The sequence below is a fragment of the Bacillus rossius genome, chromosome 5, assembly GCF_032445375.1.
Source record: "Bacillus rossius redtenbacheri isolate Brsri chromosome 5, Brsri_v3, whole genome shotgun sequence".
Lineage (NCBI taxonomy): Eukaryota > Metazoa > Arthropoda > Insecta > Phasmatodea > Bacillidae > Bacillus > Bacillus rossius.
In genome coordinates, this window is record NC_086333.1 from 20871602 (window position 1) to 20891524 (window position 19923).

The window sequence follows — 19923 nt, forward strand, 5'->3', positions numbered from 1 at the left end:
GGAACAGACTTCGGAGACTTTCTTCAAGGAGGTCGAAGAGCCATAGACAGCTGTCGTCACACGTTAGGAAGGGAAAGTCATGTAGTGGCAGTCATCAGGCAAAAAACGTGGTAGATGGTTTCTTTCTCAACACTCTTACACATTCACATAACAAAATATTTAATCAGATCTGATAGTATTGTCGATGGTTCTTCGAAGCTACTTCTTACTCTGCTGACTGTAATCCATTATCATTTCAAGATTGTATTTTGTATTGAACCAGAGCCTATTTGGTTCGTCTAAACATCTTGGTTAACGTATAGTTGTGGGCGAAAATTCTTACAAAATCGATCGTTTATTGAAAGTAAGTAATTTTAATATAATTATTTTATGGGTTTGATAAGTAACATATTTTTGTTAAAATTTTATAATTTAAATTAATTAATTACAAATAATATTTTAAGGAGACTTAAAACATTTTTACGGATAATGTTATAGATATTACGTTCTTATTTAGGAATCGAAGTAAAAAAAAATATTCGAAATTTGATTCAGTGACTGGAATTTGATTATTTTTATGTTTGTTGATGCAGTAAATTATTATTTAAAAATTCTTTTTAAATATTACGTGTAACTTAGTAAGCTTAAAAAAATTCACTAAGCTTACAATTTTGTACTTATGTTACGCAGGTTGCATTTGTGTTTTAGTATGCCTTATCAATAATTAAATAGTAAAGTACAAATGCTAAGTATTTATATCACCTTCCTAAAAGTTCATAAGATTAAATTATAGTAAAAAGCATTTAAAAACTCGTGAAAAGAGCTTATTTTTCCAACAAAAGTTTTTTCTAGGTGTTATCGCTTTTTTTTAATTCAAAGATCAAATTTAATGCAAGTACCTGAATGCAAATTTATATACATCTCATTTATAGATATATAAAACAAAACAATAAAACTAAGTACAACGTTTACAAAAAAATTTATTTTATATACTAAGATATTTAATAAGTATTGTCAAAACTTCTGTGCGTGTTTTAGGTGTTCTTATACAGGACCAAGAATTGAACCATTTTTTTTTTTTCAAATAATTAAGATTATATGTTTCATGATATTGTAGTTTTAATTTTTTTTTTTCGTAGGACAAAATAAGAACTTCAGATTTAACTTTAAAATAATATTCCGTTGTTTTTTATATGGAAGTTTTTAATATTAGTAATTTTTTTTTATTTTCTCAACATTTTATGATGTAAATATTTTTAAATAAAATAATAAATAATATAGGAAAGGTTTTTATTCCTCATCAAAAACAATTCATAAATTAAGAATGGTATCATAAATCTGGACTACACTCATTTTTATAATCTTTAAATATTGGAGTATTGTAAATTATTAAGTTGAGTTCATATGTACAGTACAAGTGTATATAAAATTATCCTGGTTGAAAAAATATATATAATTTGGTCTATTTGAAGCAATGTTGTATGAAACCTTATTTAAAATAAGTTCGTGACAAAATAGTGCAAACAATTTACAAAAATTTGACACAATCTTCAAAGCACGTAAGTAGTATACATATAAATGTATGTGCTGGCGATGGAGCTCTATAATGGATAGGGATGGAGTCAATAACCGACTGGCCACTGACGTCACAGCAGACATCTGTACTCAAAATTACTCAAAATTTCTCAAAAATAACTTAAAATGACTCAAAATTATTTACAATTCATAAACGAAATTCCCTATTTCGAGGGAAAAATTTTAATTTTGAAGGAAAAATTCAAGGTTTTTATTCCATGAATATATGATGGGGGGAAATTCCTCGAAGATGGGCATTATTCCTTTTAGAAATGCAATTTTCCTCGGAGAGGGGCAGAATTCCTCATAAGCCCCATCAGAGGTCCTGACATTGACCTTGACCTTAAACTTTAAATCCTAAATTTTCAACCGAAACATTCTGGAAAAATTCCAAAAAATATATAACAAAAATTGTAAACTTCGAATGTTTGGTTAAAGATTCCATCTGAGCCAACTGTACGATTCGCGACGAAAGTAAACATGTGATTTATTAATAAAAGCTTAAAAAATTCCTAATTACAGTTTCAATAAAATTTTAACACAAAATTGCTTATGTCAGACCCGCAATCTTGGATACTGGAAACGTTAAAATTTTCGTTACGCCCGCTATCTTCATAAAGAGTGATTGTTTTTGCTAGACAATAGGGAAATATTTTAATATTAATGAATAAATTAATTCATAAAATTTTAATACAATTTATTTAAAAATACACTACAACAAGGAGTCCTCAGTTCGAAACCAACAAGGTCATACGTTTCAAAATGAGACGGATCCTTCCTCCACAAAATCCATAGGCAGAGTGACCTCCCACCACTAATGCCAAGGAATATATGACGTCAGTCAGTGTGACTTCATCTTGGGACCTCCATTTCCTGTTCCTCTGCTAGAGTGCGCTGCCACCAAATAAGTTTCCTTTTTTCCCGCTAGAATGCAGAAATCATTTATTGCCAGAGCGGCCACTATCTTGAAAATCCCTAATTATTAAGCTATAAAACGGAAAAATTTCTACAAATCATCAAAAATCATCACTCGTTAAAATATTAATTAATTCAATCGATTCCTAAGTAGTATGTAAATGACGGACCGAGATCAGGCTTCAGGCTGTGGTGCTTGGTGCCGGTGTCCGCCATCTTGGTTTGTGACGTCACGGCGGCAAAAATTCCTCAAAATTCCTCAAAACTGACTCAAAATGACTCAAAATTTCCCGTTTTCGAGGGAAAAATTCCCGTTTCGAGGAAAAATTAGGATTTCAAAAAACCACAAATGTCTTTTGCCTTAGAAAGAACACCAATTCCTAAAATAGGCTTAAGCATCCTTAACTCAAGCCTCAGTTAAGCCATTTCTAGGAATAAGGATACCTTGACCTTTGACCTTGACCCCGACGGCCATCTTGGATCCACCATCTTAGATCCGCCATTGTGTTCTCGAACATTCCGTCGATGTGTTATCCGCCATTTTGAATTATGACGTCACCGTTGCAATTTTCGTTACGCTCGCCATCTTTAACTTTTTTATTATCCGATTTTAATGAAATTTTTTTTAAAAATTATAAAAAAATTCACTTAATAAAATTTTAATCAAAAATATCGAAAAAACATATATTTACGACACGGAGCTCGGAGTCCTCGGTTCGAACCCGGTGAGGGCAAAAAAAAATAAAAATGGTGACCGATCCTTCCCCTGTGGCGGGGTGCTGGCAGACTGACCCCCACCACTTATGTCAATGCACATATACCATCAGGTAGTATGACGTCATGTCCGCCATCTTGAAATTTGGACGCCATCTTGAAAATCTTTATTTATTATCCGATTTTAATGAAAAAAATTCCAAAATTCATCAAAAAATTAACGTATTTAAATTCTGTTTGATTATATCGATGTACATCCTTGGTTCGATTCCCGACGAGAGTAAACAGTCGATCCTTCCTCCATGAAAGCTACCTAGACTGATCTATCACCACCAATACCAAGGTATATATCGTCAACTGGTATGAAATCATGTCCGCCATCTTGTCTTCATCCACTGGAGACCACCATCTTGTTTTCGTGTGCTAGAGTGTGCCGATATCATGTAGTATAATTATCTGGTCACCACACCTTTGACCTTGACCTTGAACTTTGACCTTGACCTTGAAATTTGACCTTGAACTTGAACTTTGACCTTGACCTTGACCTTGAAATTTGACCTTGAACTTTGACCTTGACCTTGAAATTTGACCTTGACCTTGAAATTTAACCTTGACCTTGAACTTTGACCTTGACCTTGAAATTTGACCTTGACCTTGAAATTTGACATTGACCTTGAAATTTGACCTTGACCTTGAACTTTGACCTTGACCTTGAACTTTGACCTTGACCTTGAAATTTGACCTTGACCTTGAAATTTGACCTTGACCTAGAAATTTGACCTTGACCTTGAAATTTGACTTTGACCTTGAAATTTTACTTTGTCCTTGAAATTTGACTTTGTCCTTGATGTCCATCACGGATCCGTCATTTTATGTTCAGTACATGCTACCAGGAGCGACCACCTGCTGGAGTACACCATCTTGTGCGTGTACTCGTATTACCATCATTCTAGTTTTATTCTAACATGCTACAGTGCAGTAATCATTTATTACTGAGGTACCCACCATCTTAAAATTTGACCGCCATCTTGAAATCATGTAATTATTTAGCTAGAAATGCGGGAAAAATTCCAATAGTCTCCGAAAAAATCATTTATTAATTTACAAATCGAATCGATGGATCCCTGTCCACGGTTAGATTCTTGACCAGAGACAGTTGTAACTAATTATTAAATAAATGTTAGGTTCTGTTTTCCATTACCTTTCGCGGAGTTTATTAATCATTCACTCTACGAAAATCAACTCAAGTCAATATGCCGGACCAACGAATTAAATCAGTGCCGATTAGCCTATTATGAAAGTCTAATTTTTCAATAATCTGAATAACATATAAGCCGTTCATGTACAAAGCCAAACATATAGATCAATTGCCTTCAGTCCAAGAGACCGAGTCATGTCATTATCAGACGTATAGGCTAGTCATTTCAGGACCACATGACCTTCGTAATCCATCGTGACATTTTTATACATTCTAAAGGACCAAGTAACCTTGTAAAATATTTTAGTAACACCAAGAGGTGATAAACTAGTAAATATTCAATCACTACATTTTGTACTACGCGCAGTCAACAAAAAAGGAAGCACCAACAACGAAAAGACAGCACCACCAACGAAAAGACAGCACATTTGGAAGCACCGACTACGAAAAGGCAGCACATTTGGAAGCACTGACAACGAAAAGGCAGCACATTTGGAAGCACCGTCATCGAAAAGGCAGCACATTTGGAAGCACCGACAACGAAAAGGCAGCACATTGGGAAGCACCGACAACGAAAAGGCAGCACCGACAACGAAAAGGCAGCACATTTGGAAGCACCGACAACGAAAAGGCAGCAGCGACAACGAAAAGGCAGCACATTTGGAAGCACCGACAACGAAAAGGCAGCACCGACAACGAAAAGGCAGCACATTTGTAAACACCGACAACGAAAAGGCAGCACCGACAACGAAAAGGCAGCACATTTGGAAGCACCGACAAAGAAAAGGCAGCACCGCCAACGAAAAGGAAGCACATTTGGAAGCACCGACAAAGAAAAGGCAGCACCGCCAACGAAAAGGAAGCACATTTGGAAGCACCGACAACGAAAAGGCAGCACCGCCAAAGAAAAGACAGCACATTTGGAAGCACCGACAACGAAAAGGAAGCACCATCAACGAAAAGGCCGCACCGCCAACGAAAAGGAAGCACATTTGGAAGCACCGGCAAAGAAAAGGCAGCACCGCCCACGAAAAGGAAGCACATTTGGAAGCACCGACAAAGAAAAGGCAGCACCGACAACGAAAAGGCAGCACATTTGGAAGCACCGACAACGAAAAGGCAGCACCGACAACGAAAAGGCAGCACATTTGGAAGCACCGACAACGAAAAGGCAGCACCGACAACGAAAAGGCAGCACATTTGGAAGCACCGACAAAGAAAAGGCAGCACCGCCAACGAAAAGGAAGCACATTTGGAAGCACCGACAAAGAAAAGGCACCACCGCCAACGAAAAGGATGCACATTTGGAAGCACCGACAACGAAAAGGCAGCACCGCCAAAAGAAAAGACAGCACATTTGGAAGCACCGACAACGAAAAGGCAGCACCGACAACGAAAAGGCAGCACATTTGGAAGCACCGACAACAAAAAGGCAGCACCGACAACAAAAAGGCAGCACATTTAGAAGCACCGACAAAGAAAAGGCAGCACCGCCAACGAAAAGGAAGCACATTTGGAAGCACCGACAACGAAAAGGCAGCACCATCGACGAAAAGGAAGCACATTAATTTTTCATTGACTGCAATATTCATTGGTTCCAATATTCATTGGCTCTAATATTCATTGGCTCCAATATTCAATGGCTCCAATATTCATTGACTCCAATATTCATTGGCTCCATCAGTCATTGACACCTACAGTCTTTTGGTTCCAAAAGTCTTTTGGCCCCAAATATATTAGGCTAGAATTCTTCGAGTCTAAGAGACTATGAGACCACATGGCTACAGAACTACGTGACTACGAATCTTTAAGTTTACGAGACTGCGAGGCTACAGAGCTACGAAGCCTCTAGTACACAGGTTTACGTGACTGCGAGGATACAGGACTACCAGTCTGCATGAGTACTTGACTACGAAGCTACTCGTCTACAAGGCTACAATTACAGCATCTGTTTTCGTCAGAATTTTCTCTTTTGCTCCAACTGCACCACCAGCATTATGTTATAAGATTACAAGGCCGCCTGCTTACGTAGCTTCAAGTCTACGAGGATACTTGGATACGTAGCTTCAATTCTACGAGGTCCTAAGACTTCATGACTACGCGACTTCGAGCCATGAGGTTACGAGATTACGTGACTACGAATCTTCATGTTTACGAGACTGCGAGGCTACAGAGCTACGAAGCCTCTAGAAAACGAGTTTACGTGACTGCGTGGATACAGGAATACAAGTCTGCATGAGTTCTTGACTACGAAGCTACTCGTCTGCAAGGCTCCAATTGACACATCTGTCTTCGATGGAATTTTCTCTTTTGCTACATCTACGCCATCAGCATTATGTTATAAGATTACAAAGCTACTTGCTTACGTATTTCAAGTCTACGAGGCTCCAATACATCATGACTACGAGACTACGAACCATGAGGTTACGATACTATGCGATTGCAAGTCTTCAAGATTACGTCATCGCGAGGCTATAGGACTACGAAGCTTCCAGAACGCATGGTTACGAGAATGCATGACTAATTGGCCGCATGGCTACGAAACTTTATGTCTCTGACTGACTACAATAGCACTATTCAGTGGTGAGAGTTAATTTATTTCATGCAAAGGTACTTGCTGCAAGCAGTTCCGCTTTTTAACATCAGATGACGTCACGTTTTGCTTGCAGGTAAAATAATATTTATTTATTTTATGCGGGATGCGGGTTGTTCACTATCGGTCGCATAAGAAGAATGGCATCGATAGTCTTCAAGGAGAAGGAAGTTCGTCCTTCCTGCTAGTGCTTCTCAGATTTCTCACAGTCCGCCATCTTGGATTGCGACGTCACGGCTGCTATCTTGGATGGGAGTGACTTTGACCTTTGACCGAAACCGCAGGAATGATCGCAAGCACACGGATTAACCATCATAATATTGATAAGAATAATCAGGAGCACACGGAGAAAACCATCATAATATTGGCAAGAATAATCAGGAGCACACGGAGAAAAACGACACATGTTTTCTTTGATATCATAAAATTACAGAAAAAAAATATTTAAAAATAAAAATAAATTAATAAAAAAATTTAAATAAAAACAAAAAATACATAAAATTCTGGCTTGTACTAGAACTCTATCTTTGCTCAACAATGATAAGTTTACAAGCTAGCAGAATCAGTTTATGTATTTTTTGTTTTTATTTAAATTTTTTTATTAATTTATTTTTATTTTTAAATATTTTTTTTCTGTAATTTTATGATATCAAAGAAAACATGTGTCGTTTTTCTCCGTGTGCTCCTGATTATTCTTGCCAATATTATGATGGTTTTCTCCGTGTGCTCCTGATTATTCTTATCAATATTATGATGGTTAATCCGTGTGCTTGCGATCATTCCTGCGGTTTCGGTCAAAGGTCAAAGTCACTCCCATCCAAGATAGCAGCCGTGACGTCGCAATCCAAGATGGCGGACTGTGAGAAATCTGAGAAGCACTAGCAGGAAGGACGAACTTCCTTCTCCTTGAAGACTATCGATGCCATTCTTCTTATGCGACCGATAGTGAACAACCCGCATCCCGCATAAAATAAATAAATATTATTTTACCTGCAAGCAAAACGTGACGTCATCTGATGTTAAAAAGCGGAACTGCTTGCAGCAAGTACCTTTGCATGAAATAAATTAACTCTCACCACTGAATAGTGCTATTGTAGTCAGTCAGAGACATAAAGTTTCGTAGCCATGCGGCCAATTAGTCATGCATTCTCGTAACCATGCGTTCTGGAAGCTTCGTAGTCCTATAGCCTCGCGATGACGTAATCTTGAAGACTTGCAATCGCATAGTATCGTAACCTCATGGTTCGTAGTCTCGTAGTCATGATGTATTGGAGCCTCGTAGACTTGAAATACGTAAGCAAGTAGCTTTGTAATCTTATAACATAATGCTGATGGCGTAGATGTAGCAAAAGAGAAAATTCCATCGAAGACAGATGTGTCAATTGGAGCCTTGCAGACGAGTAGCTTCGTAGTCAAGAACTCATGCAGACTTGTATTCCTGTATCCACGCAGTCACGTAAACTCGTTTTCTAGAGGCTTCGTAGCTCTGGTGCCTCGCAGTCTCGTAAACATGAAGATTCGTAGTCACGTAATCTCGTAACCTCATGGCTCGAAGTCGCGTAGTCATGAAGTCTTAGGACCTCGTAGAATTGAAGCTACGTATCCAAGTATCCTCGTAGACTTGAAGCTACGTAAGCAGGCGGCCTTGTAATCTTATAACATAATGCTGGTGGTGCAGTTGGAGCAAAAGAGAAAATTCTGACGAAAACAGATGCTGTAATTGTAGCCTTGTAGACGAGTAGCTTCGTAGTCAAGTACTCATGCAGACTGGTAGTCCTGTATCCTCGCAGTCACGTAAACCTGTGTACTAGAGGCTTCGTAGCTCTGTAGCCTCGCAGTCTCGTAAACTTGAAGATTCGTAGTCACGTAGTTCTGTAGCCATGTGGTCTCATAGTCTCTTAGACTCGAAGAATTCTAGCCTAATATATTTGGGGCCAAAAGACTTTTGGAACCAAAAGACTGTAGGTGTCAATGACTGATGGAGCCAATGAATATTGGAGTCAATGAATATTGGAGCCATTGAATATTGGAGCCAATGAATATTGGAGCCAATGAATATTGGAACCAATGAATATTGCAGTCAATGACAAATTAATGTGCTTCCTTTTCGTCGATGGTGCTGCCTTTTCGTTGTCGGTGCTTCCAAATGTGCTTCCTTTTCGTTGGCGGTGCTGCCTTTTCTTTGTCGGTGCTTCCAAATGTGCTTCCTTTTCGTGGGCGGTGCGGCCTTTTCTTTGCCTGTGCTTCCAAATGTGCTTCCTTTTCGTTGGCGGTGCGGCCTTTTCGTTGATGGTGCTTCCTTTTCGTTGTCGGTGCTTCCAAATGTGCTGTCTTTTCTTTGGCGGTGCTGCCTTTTCGTTGTCGGTGCTTCCAAATGTGCTTCCTTTTCGTTGGCGGTGCTGCCTTTTCTTTGTCGGTGCTTCCAAATGTGCTTCCTTTTCGTTGGCGGTGCTGCCTTTTCTTTGTCGGTGCTTCCAAATGTGCTGCCTTTTCGTTGTCGGTGCTGCCTTTTCGTTGTCGGTGCATCCAAATGTGCTGCCTTTTCGTTGTCGGTGCTGCCTTTTCGTTGTCGGTGCTTCCAAATGTGCTGCCTTTTCGTTGTCGGTGCTGCCTTTTCTTTGTCGGTGCTTCCAAATGTGCTTCCTTTTCGTGGGCGGTGCTGCCTTTTCTTTGCCGGTGCTTCCAAATGTGCTTCCTTTTCGTTGGCGGTGCGGCCTTTTCGTTGATGGTGCTTCCTTTTCGTTGTCGGTGCTTCCAAATGTGCTGCCTTTTCGTTGTCGGTGCTGCCTTTTCGTTGTCGGTGCTTCCAAATGTGCTGCCTTTTCGTTGTCGCTGCTGCCTTTTCGTTGTCGGTGCTTCCAAATGTGCTTCCTTTTCGTTGGCGGTGCTGCCTTTTCTTTGTCGGTGCTTCCAAATGTGCTTCCTTTTCGTTGGCGGTGCTGCCTTTTCTTTGTCGGTGCTTCCAAATGTGCTTCCTTTTCGTTGGCGGTGCTGCCTTTTCTTTGTCGGTGCTTCCAAATGTGCTGCCTTTTCGTTGTCGGTGCTGCCTTTTCGTTGTCGGTGCTTCCAAATGTGCTGCCTTTTCGTTGTCGGTGCTGCCTTTTCGTTGTCGGTGCTTCCAAATGTGCTGCCTTTTCGTTGTCGCTGCTGCCTTTTCGTTGTCGGTGCTGCCTTTTCGTTGTCGGTGCTTCCAAATGTACTGCCTTTTCGTTGTCGGTGCTTCCAAATGTGCTGCCTTTTCGATGACGGTGCTTCCAAATGTGCTGCCTTTTCGTTGTCGGTGCTTCCAAATGTGCTGCCTTTTCGTAGTCGGTGCTTCCAAATGTGCTGTCTTTTCGTTGGTGGTGCTGTCTTTTCGTTGTTGGTGCTTTCTTTTTTGTTGACTCCGCGTAGTACAAAATGTAGTGATTGAATATTTACTAGTTTATCACCTCTTGGTGTTACTAAAATATTTTACAAGGTTACTTGGTCCTTTAGAATGTATAAAAATGTCACGATGGTTTACGAAGGTCATGTGGTCCTGAAATGACTAGCCTATACGTCTGATAATGACATGACTCGGTCTCTTGGACTGAAGGCAATTGATCTATATGTGTGGCTTTGTACATGAACGGCTTATATGTTATTCAGATTATTGAAAAATTAGACTTTCATAATAGGCTAATCGGCACTGATTTAATTCGTTGGTCCGGCATATTGACTTGAGTTGATTTTCGTAGAGTGAATGATTAATAAACTCCGCGAAAGGTAATGGAAAACAGAACCTAACATTTATTTAATAATTAGTTACAACTGTCTCTGGTCAAGAATCTAACCGTGGACAGGGATCCATCGATTCGATTTGTAAATTAATAAATGATTTTTTCGGAGACTATTGGAATTTTTCCCGCATTTCTAGCTAAATAATTACATGATTTCAAGATGGCGGTCAAATTTTAAGATGGTGGGTACCTCAGTAATAAATGATTACTGCACTGTAGCATGTTAGAATAAAACTAGAATGATGGTAATACGAGTACACGCACAAGATGGTGTACTCCAGCAGGTGGTCGCTCCTGGTAGCATGTACTGAACATAAAATGACGGATCCGTGATGGACATCAAGGACAAAGTCAAATTTCAAGGACAAAGTAAAATTTCAAGGTCAAAGTCAAATTTCAAGGTCAAGGTCAAATTTCTAGGTCAAGGTCAAATTTCAAGGTCAAGGTCAAATTTCAAGGTTAAGGTCAAAGTTCAAGGTCAAGGTCAAAGTTCAAGGTCAAGGTCAAATTTCAAGGCCAAGGTCAAATTTCAAGGTCAAGGTCAAATTTCAAGGTCAAGGTCAAAGTTCAAGGTCAAGGTTAAATTTCAAGGTCAAGGTCAAATTTCAAGGTCAAGGTCAAAGTTCAAGGTCAAATTTCAAGGTCAAGGTCAAAGTTCAAGTTCAAGGTCAAATTTCAAGGTCAAGGTCAAAGTTCAAGGTCAAAGGTGTGGTGACCAGATAATTATACTTCATGATATCGGCACACTCTAGCACACGAAAACAAGATGGTGGTCTCCAGTGGATGAAGACAAGATGGCGGACATGATGTCATACCAGTTGACGATATATACCTTGGTATTGGTGGTGATAGATCAGTCTAGGTAACTTTCATGGAGGAAGGATCGACTGTTTACTCTGGTCGGGAATCGAACCAAGGACGTACATCGATATAATCAAACAGAATTTAAATACGTTAATTTTTTGATGAATTTTGGAATTTTTTTCATTAAAATCGGATAATAAATAAAGATTTTCAAGATGGCGTCCAAATTTCAAGATGGCGGACATGACGTCATACTACCTGATGGTATATGTGCATTGACATAAGTGGTGGGGGTCAGTCTGCCAGCACCCCGCCACAGGGGAAGGATCGGTCACCATTTTTATTTTTTTTTGCCCTCACCGGGTTCGAACCGAGGACTCCGAGCTCCGTGTCGTAAATATATGTTTTTTCGATATTTTTGATTAAAATTTTATTAAGTGAATTTTTTTATAATTTTTAAAAAAAATTTCATTAAAATCGGATAATAAAAAAGTTAAAGATGGCGAGCGTAACGAAAATTGCAACTGTGACGTCATATTTCAAAATGGCGGATAACACATCGACGGAATGTTCGAGAACACAATGGCGGATCTAAGATGGTGGATCCAAGATGGCCGTCGGGGTCAAGGTCAAAGGTCAAGGTATCCTTATTCCTAGAAATGGCTTAACTGAGGCTTGAGTTAAGGATGCTTAAGCCTATTTTAGGAATTGGTGTTCTTTCTAAGGCAAAAGACATTTGTGGTTTTTTGAAATCCTAATTTTTCCTCGAAACGGGAATTTTTCCCTCGAAAACGGGAAATTTTGAGTCATTTTGAGTCATTTTTGAGGAATTTTGAGGAATTTTTGCCGCCGTGACGTCACAAACCAAGATGGCGGACACCGGCACCAAGCACCACAGCCTGAAGCCTGATCTCGGTCCGTCATTTACATACTACTTTCCTATCCTTGGAAAATGCAATATGTTTATTTTAGAAAAAAAACTTACTAAATATCACGTGGTGAAAAATTCCAAAAACTCCTTAATTTAATAGTACACCAGCCGCCAGTAAGCTACCGATGCCATCTTGTATCTTGGAAAATCATAATTATCAACCTAGAAATTCGAAATAAAAATCCTAAATTCATCCAAAAAATTACGTATCAAAATAATGATTGATCAATCGATATCCATATTTGGTTCGATTATCGACTAGTGATAAGAGTAACTAAATCATAAAATTATTTTAAATTATGTTTCCTATTACGTTTATGAAGTTTATTAATAATTTTCTCTACAAAAAACGACTTGATACAACATATCTGTAGGACTAAATAAACATGATGTCTCTGTGTCTAATATAGAAGTCTAAATTTCCAATGCATAGAATACTTTTCAACCAGTTCATGTACAATGTAAGGCGTATAGGCGCAGCGTCTGAGAACCAAAATATATTATTCTTCGAAATTTGAGCAAAATTTTAAACAGGTCATTTTCAATGTCATGCGTATAGACCAGTCGTTTCTGAACCACGAGGCCAATCATCTCCTGAGTAAATAATTTTCGGTGCTCATTGTTCCTCTTAAAAGGAAGCACATTCAAAAAGAAAGCGCATTCATCATAAAGGGAGCACATTTAAAACGGAAGAACATTTAACTAAAAGGACGCAGCTTTAGACGAAAATTCAACTCAGTAGGATACGATTTCGTTGCAGAGATACGGAATATAATCTCACAGCATGATACAGTCGGTCGCAATATGCAGAGGGATAAAAGGCCTTCAAATGTCTTTGACTACAATTGTATTTGTCACCAACAGTCTTCGGCACCAAAGCTCCAGTTGCTACAATTTCTCGAATGCTCCAATGCTTCGATTGCTCCAAATGCTCCAATGAACCAATGCTCCAATAATTCAAGTGCTTCAAAGCTCCAAAGCTCTAATTGCTCCAATGTTGCAACTGTTCCGATGTTCTAGTGCTCCAAGTGCTCCAATGATCGTTATTTCTCTGTCAAAAATTAAAGAATTTTAAGTTTACGGTCAAAGCCAAGGTCATGATATATTTTCAGAGACTCAAACCGCATTTAGGAATTATCGTTTTTTCTAAGGCAAAAAATTTTGAGGCATTTCGAATTTCGATATTTTTTTTTTTAATTTTTGTGGATATAAATGAAAATGTTCCCTCAAAACGTAAATTTTCTCTCGAAGTAAGGAAATTTGTAGGAATTTTGGACTCCAAGATGGCCGCCGTGACGTCAGAGGTCGGTCGGCACCTCGCACCTCATTCCTACTCCTGCCGCCGGACCGGCTAATATATACTACTACTAATGACTGTCAACGAGTTGAGAAATAATTAGTTTTTCTTGAGTATACTTGATAACACACTTTTATTTTTCCCAGTCATGCTCGCTCTCAGTGTCATAGGACTGGCCCCTGCAGATGTTCATATCTATTCCATCTCAATTTAATTTACAGCTGTCTCTCCAGAGATTCCTTGATAAGTTTTAACAATTAAAATAAAAATAAGTGAATACATAAAATAATTTTTTATATATTAGGCCTACTGGCAATGATTAAAAAATTTATTTTTTTTAATTTATCAGGCTATTCTTATGACGTTCAATACATGGCATGAAGGCATATAAAGTAATGCATAACTTAACAATAAAAAAATGCAAGACTAATTTATTATTTGAACATGTAGAGATATAAATTAGAATATATAAATATGTTTTTTTATAAATTATAAAATTGTGATAAACAAAACAGTAATCAAATTTCTCTCATATAATTTATTAACAATGTTAGCCTATTCACATGGACACTAAAAATTAAGCCAGGCACATTACCTATTAAATGACTACATTCCAAGTTATTATTCCAGACAATGATTCCCTTGGCCATCAATCAAGACACAGTATTATCTGTGTTAGTTTTTCATGAATCAATGTGTACTCACACCATTACAAAAATATGTAAATTTAAATTAAATGTTTACATTCAAAAAGGATGTTTGAAATTAAAATTTTATTTCTTTAGTTTCGCATTTGGCAAACGGAAATATTTGCTTTATATTGTAACGTTTGCCTCACTTGTCTCCATAACCTTCTCTTTCTTTTTAATTTTGTTCTTCCTCTGGCAGTTAGCAGTTCCTCCAGGCCCATTTAGGCTGAGCCATAGCTCATGAATCGTCAGATCACTTTTTTCCCATCGAGACAACCCGGGTTCGATACGTGGAGGAATCAAACTCAGATTTTACCCTTTTTTCTGTAAGCCTGAAAGATTTCTCGTGGTTGGTGCTCCTGTTTACTTCACCCAGGCATTCCGTCAATGCTCCATTATTATCTCATCGTTCCTAACGATACAGATGTTGACGAGACGTTAGATTCGGTTAATTAATTCCTATAACTCATTTGTTCTGTGTTGAATGCACGAACAGATAAGGAAAAATAACAAATTATACCTATGCTTTTACTTCGTTATTCAAAAATCACTCCAAAATATAAAATACAGTTTGCAGATTTCTTGTTGGTGTATGTTTCAGGTAAATAATGGATAAAAAGGAAAGAACGTTAACTGCAAGCGAGCTAGAGAAACTGCTCGGGATGGAAGTTACTAAACTCTCCATTAAGAGACTGACTGCTCCCGGCGATAATTACGGAAGCGTCATGCTGGCGGTCGACGCGGTGCTGAAGTCCGGGCGTAACTTGGCACTCGTGGCGAAGATGTTCCCCACGGACGAGATGGGGCAGAAAGTTTTCCAGAGCCCGACGTCGATGAAGAAGGAGATCGAAGTGTACCAGATCATCAGCCCCGAGTACGAGCGGATACAGGAGGAGCAGCTGGTGCCTCCCTCGCAGAGGCTGCACGCCTTCTGCGACTGTCCTGGCGCGCGGCTGTCCCTGGAGGACCACCAGGCCGAGGACCAGCTGGCCGACCAGGACTCCGTGCTGCTGCTGGAGAACCTCAGGGTGCAGGGCTACCGCACCGGGGACCGCGTCGTCGGAGCCAGTCTGCAGAGGACGCAGTTCGTGCTGGAGCGCCTGGCCAAGTTCCACGCCACCGCAGTGGCCATCAAGATCAAGAAGCCCCTGCTGTTCAGGAACAAGCTGCTCAAGGTCCTCGCGCCTTTCAAGATAAAAGGTGGCACCAAGGAAGAGGATGAAACGCGTAACAAGAAGTTTCTTGAAAGTTTACAAACCATTCCAGCGTGTAACAGAAACATCGATGCCCTGAGAGAATTAATGACGAAAAACCTGGAATTTACTCACAGCGATAAGTTTATACCAATAAGGGAACCTTTCGCTACTTTCGCGCATTTCGATTTTTGGACCAACAATATGATGTTCAAGTTTCGATCTGAAACAGATGAAGAACCCATCGATTTCAAAATTGTTGATTTCCAAGTAAGCCAGTACGGGTCACCCGTGTCAGATATTATGTTATTCTTGTTCACAAGTACTGAAACAGGGGTAGTTTCCGAACATATAGATAGTCTCCTAGAACTTTATCATCGTGTTTTCGTAGATTGGCTGGAAGTTTTGGGTTGTGAAACCAAAAAATTTTCATTTGAAAAATTTATGGAAGAAGTGAACATCGTTGCTCCTGAAACATTGATGCAGATCATTTACATGTTGATGCCCATCACTTTTAACAAAGATCAGATTGAAACTATGGGGGAAGGTGTGCCTAATGATGACAGACCAGTAGAATTTAATGACGTGTACATTGTTAAATTGTCTGAAGCAATAAACACTTACGAAGTAAAAAAATGGCTGTGAAATAGTGCATATAGTAAGTGAGGAAGCTGCATTGAGAAATTATACTTAAATATGTTCTTTATTTAGAGATATTTAAGCTATCTTTAAATAAGTTTATATTGCTTAAAATCAAAATAAATATAATATTTTTCGTGCGCATACATAAAAATATGACATTAAATAGTTCTGAGTAATAAAATGCAAGCTTTTCTCAAAACATTGCATGCCATGTCTCATTGAACAGTGTAATATATGAATACTATGCGGTATGCGCATACATTCAAATTCGCCTTTAAATGGTTCTGAGTAATAAAATGCATACTTTTTCTCAAAACATTGCATGTCATGTTTCACGGGGCAAAATGTGGATACTTATATTGCCTGTTTCAGTCAAAAAAATAATGAATGAAATTCATTATTAGCTATTTCTAAGCTTACGAATTTTATATTTATAGCACTTCATCCTACAATCTGTATATATGACCAAATTAAAATTTATTTCGTAAAATAGTATCATTTTAAGTCATCCAAACAGTTTCTTCACAATTATTCCCATTCCTACTAACATTATAAATGTGAATGTGTGATTGTCTGTTTTTCCTCTCACGCAGCATCAGAACCACCGATTCACATGATTTGTTGAATATAAATAGTTCGTGAGCCGTTTTTTTTCCTAACCTAACTAATAACTAAGTGTATTTGGGAGGGGTCTGGGTAGGGAAGACTCTAAGTGCGTCTCAGGCCGAAGCCTATACGCTCTAAGCATGCAGGTTATGAACCATGCAGGAGAGGAAGCATGCATCATGTGCTAGGAGGGGATTGACCAGCCATGGCAATGTTTTAGCCATGACTAACTCCCCTCATTGACAATTCTAGGTTAAAAACTAGATAAGTTAGCCCCAGGTAAAACCTGCATAGACACAGGGAAAACCCTGGGCACTGGAATGCGGGATGCAAAGTTTCATGGATTAATTACAAGCAGGTTGGTTACAGGAAACAGAAGGATGGTTCTGGAAAAAGAGTTGGACATAGTAGAAAGACTACTATGCAAATGGGTGGGAGCTTGGAAATGTTGTCCACATTTGGTTTGGTGGCACTGGTTGTTTCGGGGTCCACTTTGTCGTTTCCCACCAGGCTGCCAGCCAGCCTAGACTAAGTTAAGAAGGGGGAAAATACGTGTACGCTATTGAATTTAAGCAAATGTAAAGAAACAATAAGTTAACATAAAAATAAACATTTAAAAATATGTTTAGTTTGGTAGCTTTAATTTTATCGTGCTTTTTCGCGAGCTGGTGCATCGAGCCTGCACTCAGGAGTGGACAGAGACTCAGGTTGACCGAAGTCGGTTAGAAAAATTATCCAGTCCTTCATTGCGAGGCCCTAGCCTCAGCATCTACGCATTCGTAGGATACGGAGTGTGTATAAGTGTACTGTCACGAGCTGGTGCATCGGACCTACACTCAGGAGTGGACAGTGTCTCAGGTTGACCAAAGTCGGTTAGGTAAAATATCCAATCCTTCATCGCGATCATGAACCGGAGAGTGATATATACGATATATAATTATGAAATTCCATTTCTAAGGGAGTGAAAAGGGGTAAATGCATTTTTATAATAGAAAATCATAAGAGGTAGGTCATAGACGCACAAACAGTTAGTTTGTATCATTTCTTTATGTCCACCACACGGTCACATACAGTAACGTCTGACAAATTTCTATCCTTTTTCTTGACGAAACCCATCCTCTTAGGTAATCTCGGGCTAAGATCGGACTAAAGGCGCTAATACCAGTTAAGTTTAGAACTTCGTAATAGATGGCATTGCTTTGAATTCTTAATGTGCTATCGATATGCTGTAATTTTATTAATTTTAAATTGACATTTCATTTAAAATATATTCAGTGTAGCCCTGTGAATGTACAAAATTTCAACATAACCTTCGAATGGATTTTTTGGCTGCTGTTCTGTTTTGTACCAAATTCAAGGATAATGATGATGAGTAATTTAAGCTCATTACCTGGTGACGTCAGCACAGACACCATCACAGTGGTGAAGGCTGTAAGGTCCCTATGCTGCCTAGGCAGGATGATGCCACTGTCTTTTGTGGGTTGAAGGTGAAAGTGACAACACTAATACTCAATGATGAAGCTAGGAAGAAGGTTTGAAAAAAACATCCCCGGCCGGGAATTGAACATCTGCCCGTGGCACACCAGCCAAACATGCTAGCAAATATTGTAATATGGACAATATGAGAAACTGGTAAGAAATACGCGAGACAAGTGATGCCAGAGAACCTGACGGCGTGGAGTGTACTTATGTTTCTAAGTGCGAGAAAATAGTTTATATTAGTGACCTAGCGGCGTGGAGTGTAAAATAGCTTGAAAGCAATGAAGTACATTGTCTTACGCTTAGCAAATGATAATTGACTAGAGTTTCCGATATTGCCCTTTTATGATATTTTATGCTAGCCACTTTACCAAGTGAAAGGACCTAGGTTAATAGTTTATGATACCCAAATCGATGATTATGTTTCCCATTTAATTTTCTTCAATTCAACTGATTTCGAAATGTTTTGTTTTTAAGTATCGTGTAACATCGGGAAACATTTTTTTTTTTTAGAATAGAATGTTAAAAATAGGCATGGTGAAGATAGAGTCTCCAGAATGCAGTGTTTATAGACTACAGCAGTGCTACAATCAAGACCATCCTTCCTGTGGTTAGAATGATATTGTTGGGAAAAATTTATCTTCTGGAAAAGTGTCAGAATTGAATAAACAGATACTTATAAGTCTACAAAAGAAAATGTTTTCAAAATTTAAAAAAAAAAAAATTGTCCTGGACTTTTGATAATATATTCACCTTCCAATGCTTGGAGTCATGTTATTAAGACATTAAATTTAAATCTAGATTCAAATTTTAAAAAATTATTAAATTAGCAATTACCAGTGTAATAAAAGTTTATGATTAGTATGAATACATGCAAGCATATTCAAAACTCTTACTACATACCTCTCTACATACCTTACTGAAAAAGTTTCATCTTTTTTTTTTTTAATTTTCATTGGTTATTAATGCATTTTGTCTTTAAAATGGTTCTGTCTAATGGTTGAAGTTGATGTCTTGTGTGGATAGAGAAGGGGAAAAAAATATTTCCTCAAAACATGTTCAGCGTTTAAAAAGAGCACTGGTAAGATATACTATAAAGTAAAATAAATCATTTTAATGTAACCAATAAGTTTGTAGAAAGGTTTTCCATACTCGGGAATTGTAACTATTGATCCTGATGATATGTTACTGTACAATTGCCGGAATTTAATTCCGTTAAATATTGCCAATGAAGAAATATAATGATAGATTGTACTGCCTGCTGAGCAATTGTAACACTTCCATACCATTCTAAACTTGAAATATATGTTAGTACCAGTCATCATGTGGAATTATTGACATATACCTACTAATCGGTTGTTCGTACGTACAAATATAACAATGATGATTAATTATCTAAATAGTTACATCTTGAAAGAAAAAAATATTTATTATCTAAGTAGGTACCTAAGTATTTATTTCAGTTATGTTTTTCGCGCACGCTTTTGAAAGTATGTCTTGTATTCTCAAGGGAAAATAAATATGGTTGTTCTTTTCTTCAATTAATT

At 38.3% G+C, this 19923-nt stretch overlaps 1 protein-coding gene across 1 annotated transcript; it reads left to right on the top strand.

Annotated features, from left to right (window-relative positions):
* The first annotated feature begins 229 nt into the window (after positions 1–229).
* Positions 230–16781, top strand: LOC134532341 (uncharacterized). The gene is made up of 2 exons (XM_063368766.1): positions 230–343; positions 15058–16781. The coding sequence occupies exon 2, from the start codon at positions 15065–15067 to the stop codon at positions 16292–16294; it is 1230 nt and encodes a 409-aa protein (XP_063224836.1). The 5' UTR covers positions 230–343; positions 15058–15064; the 3' UTR covers positions 16295–16781.
* The last annotated feature ends 3142 nt before the right edge of the window (positions 16782–19923 follow it).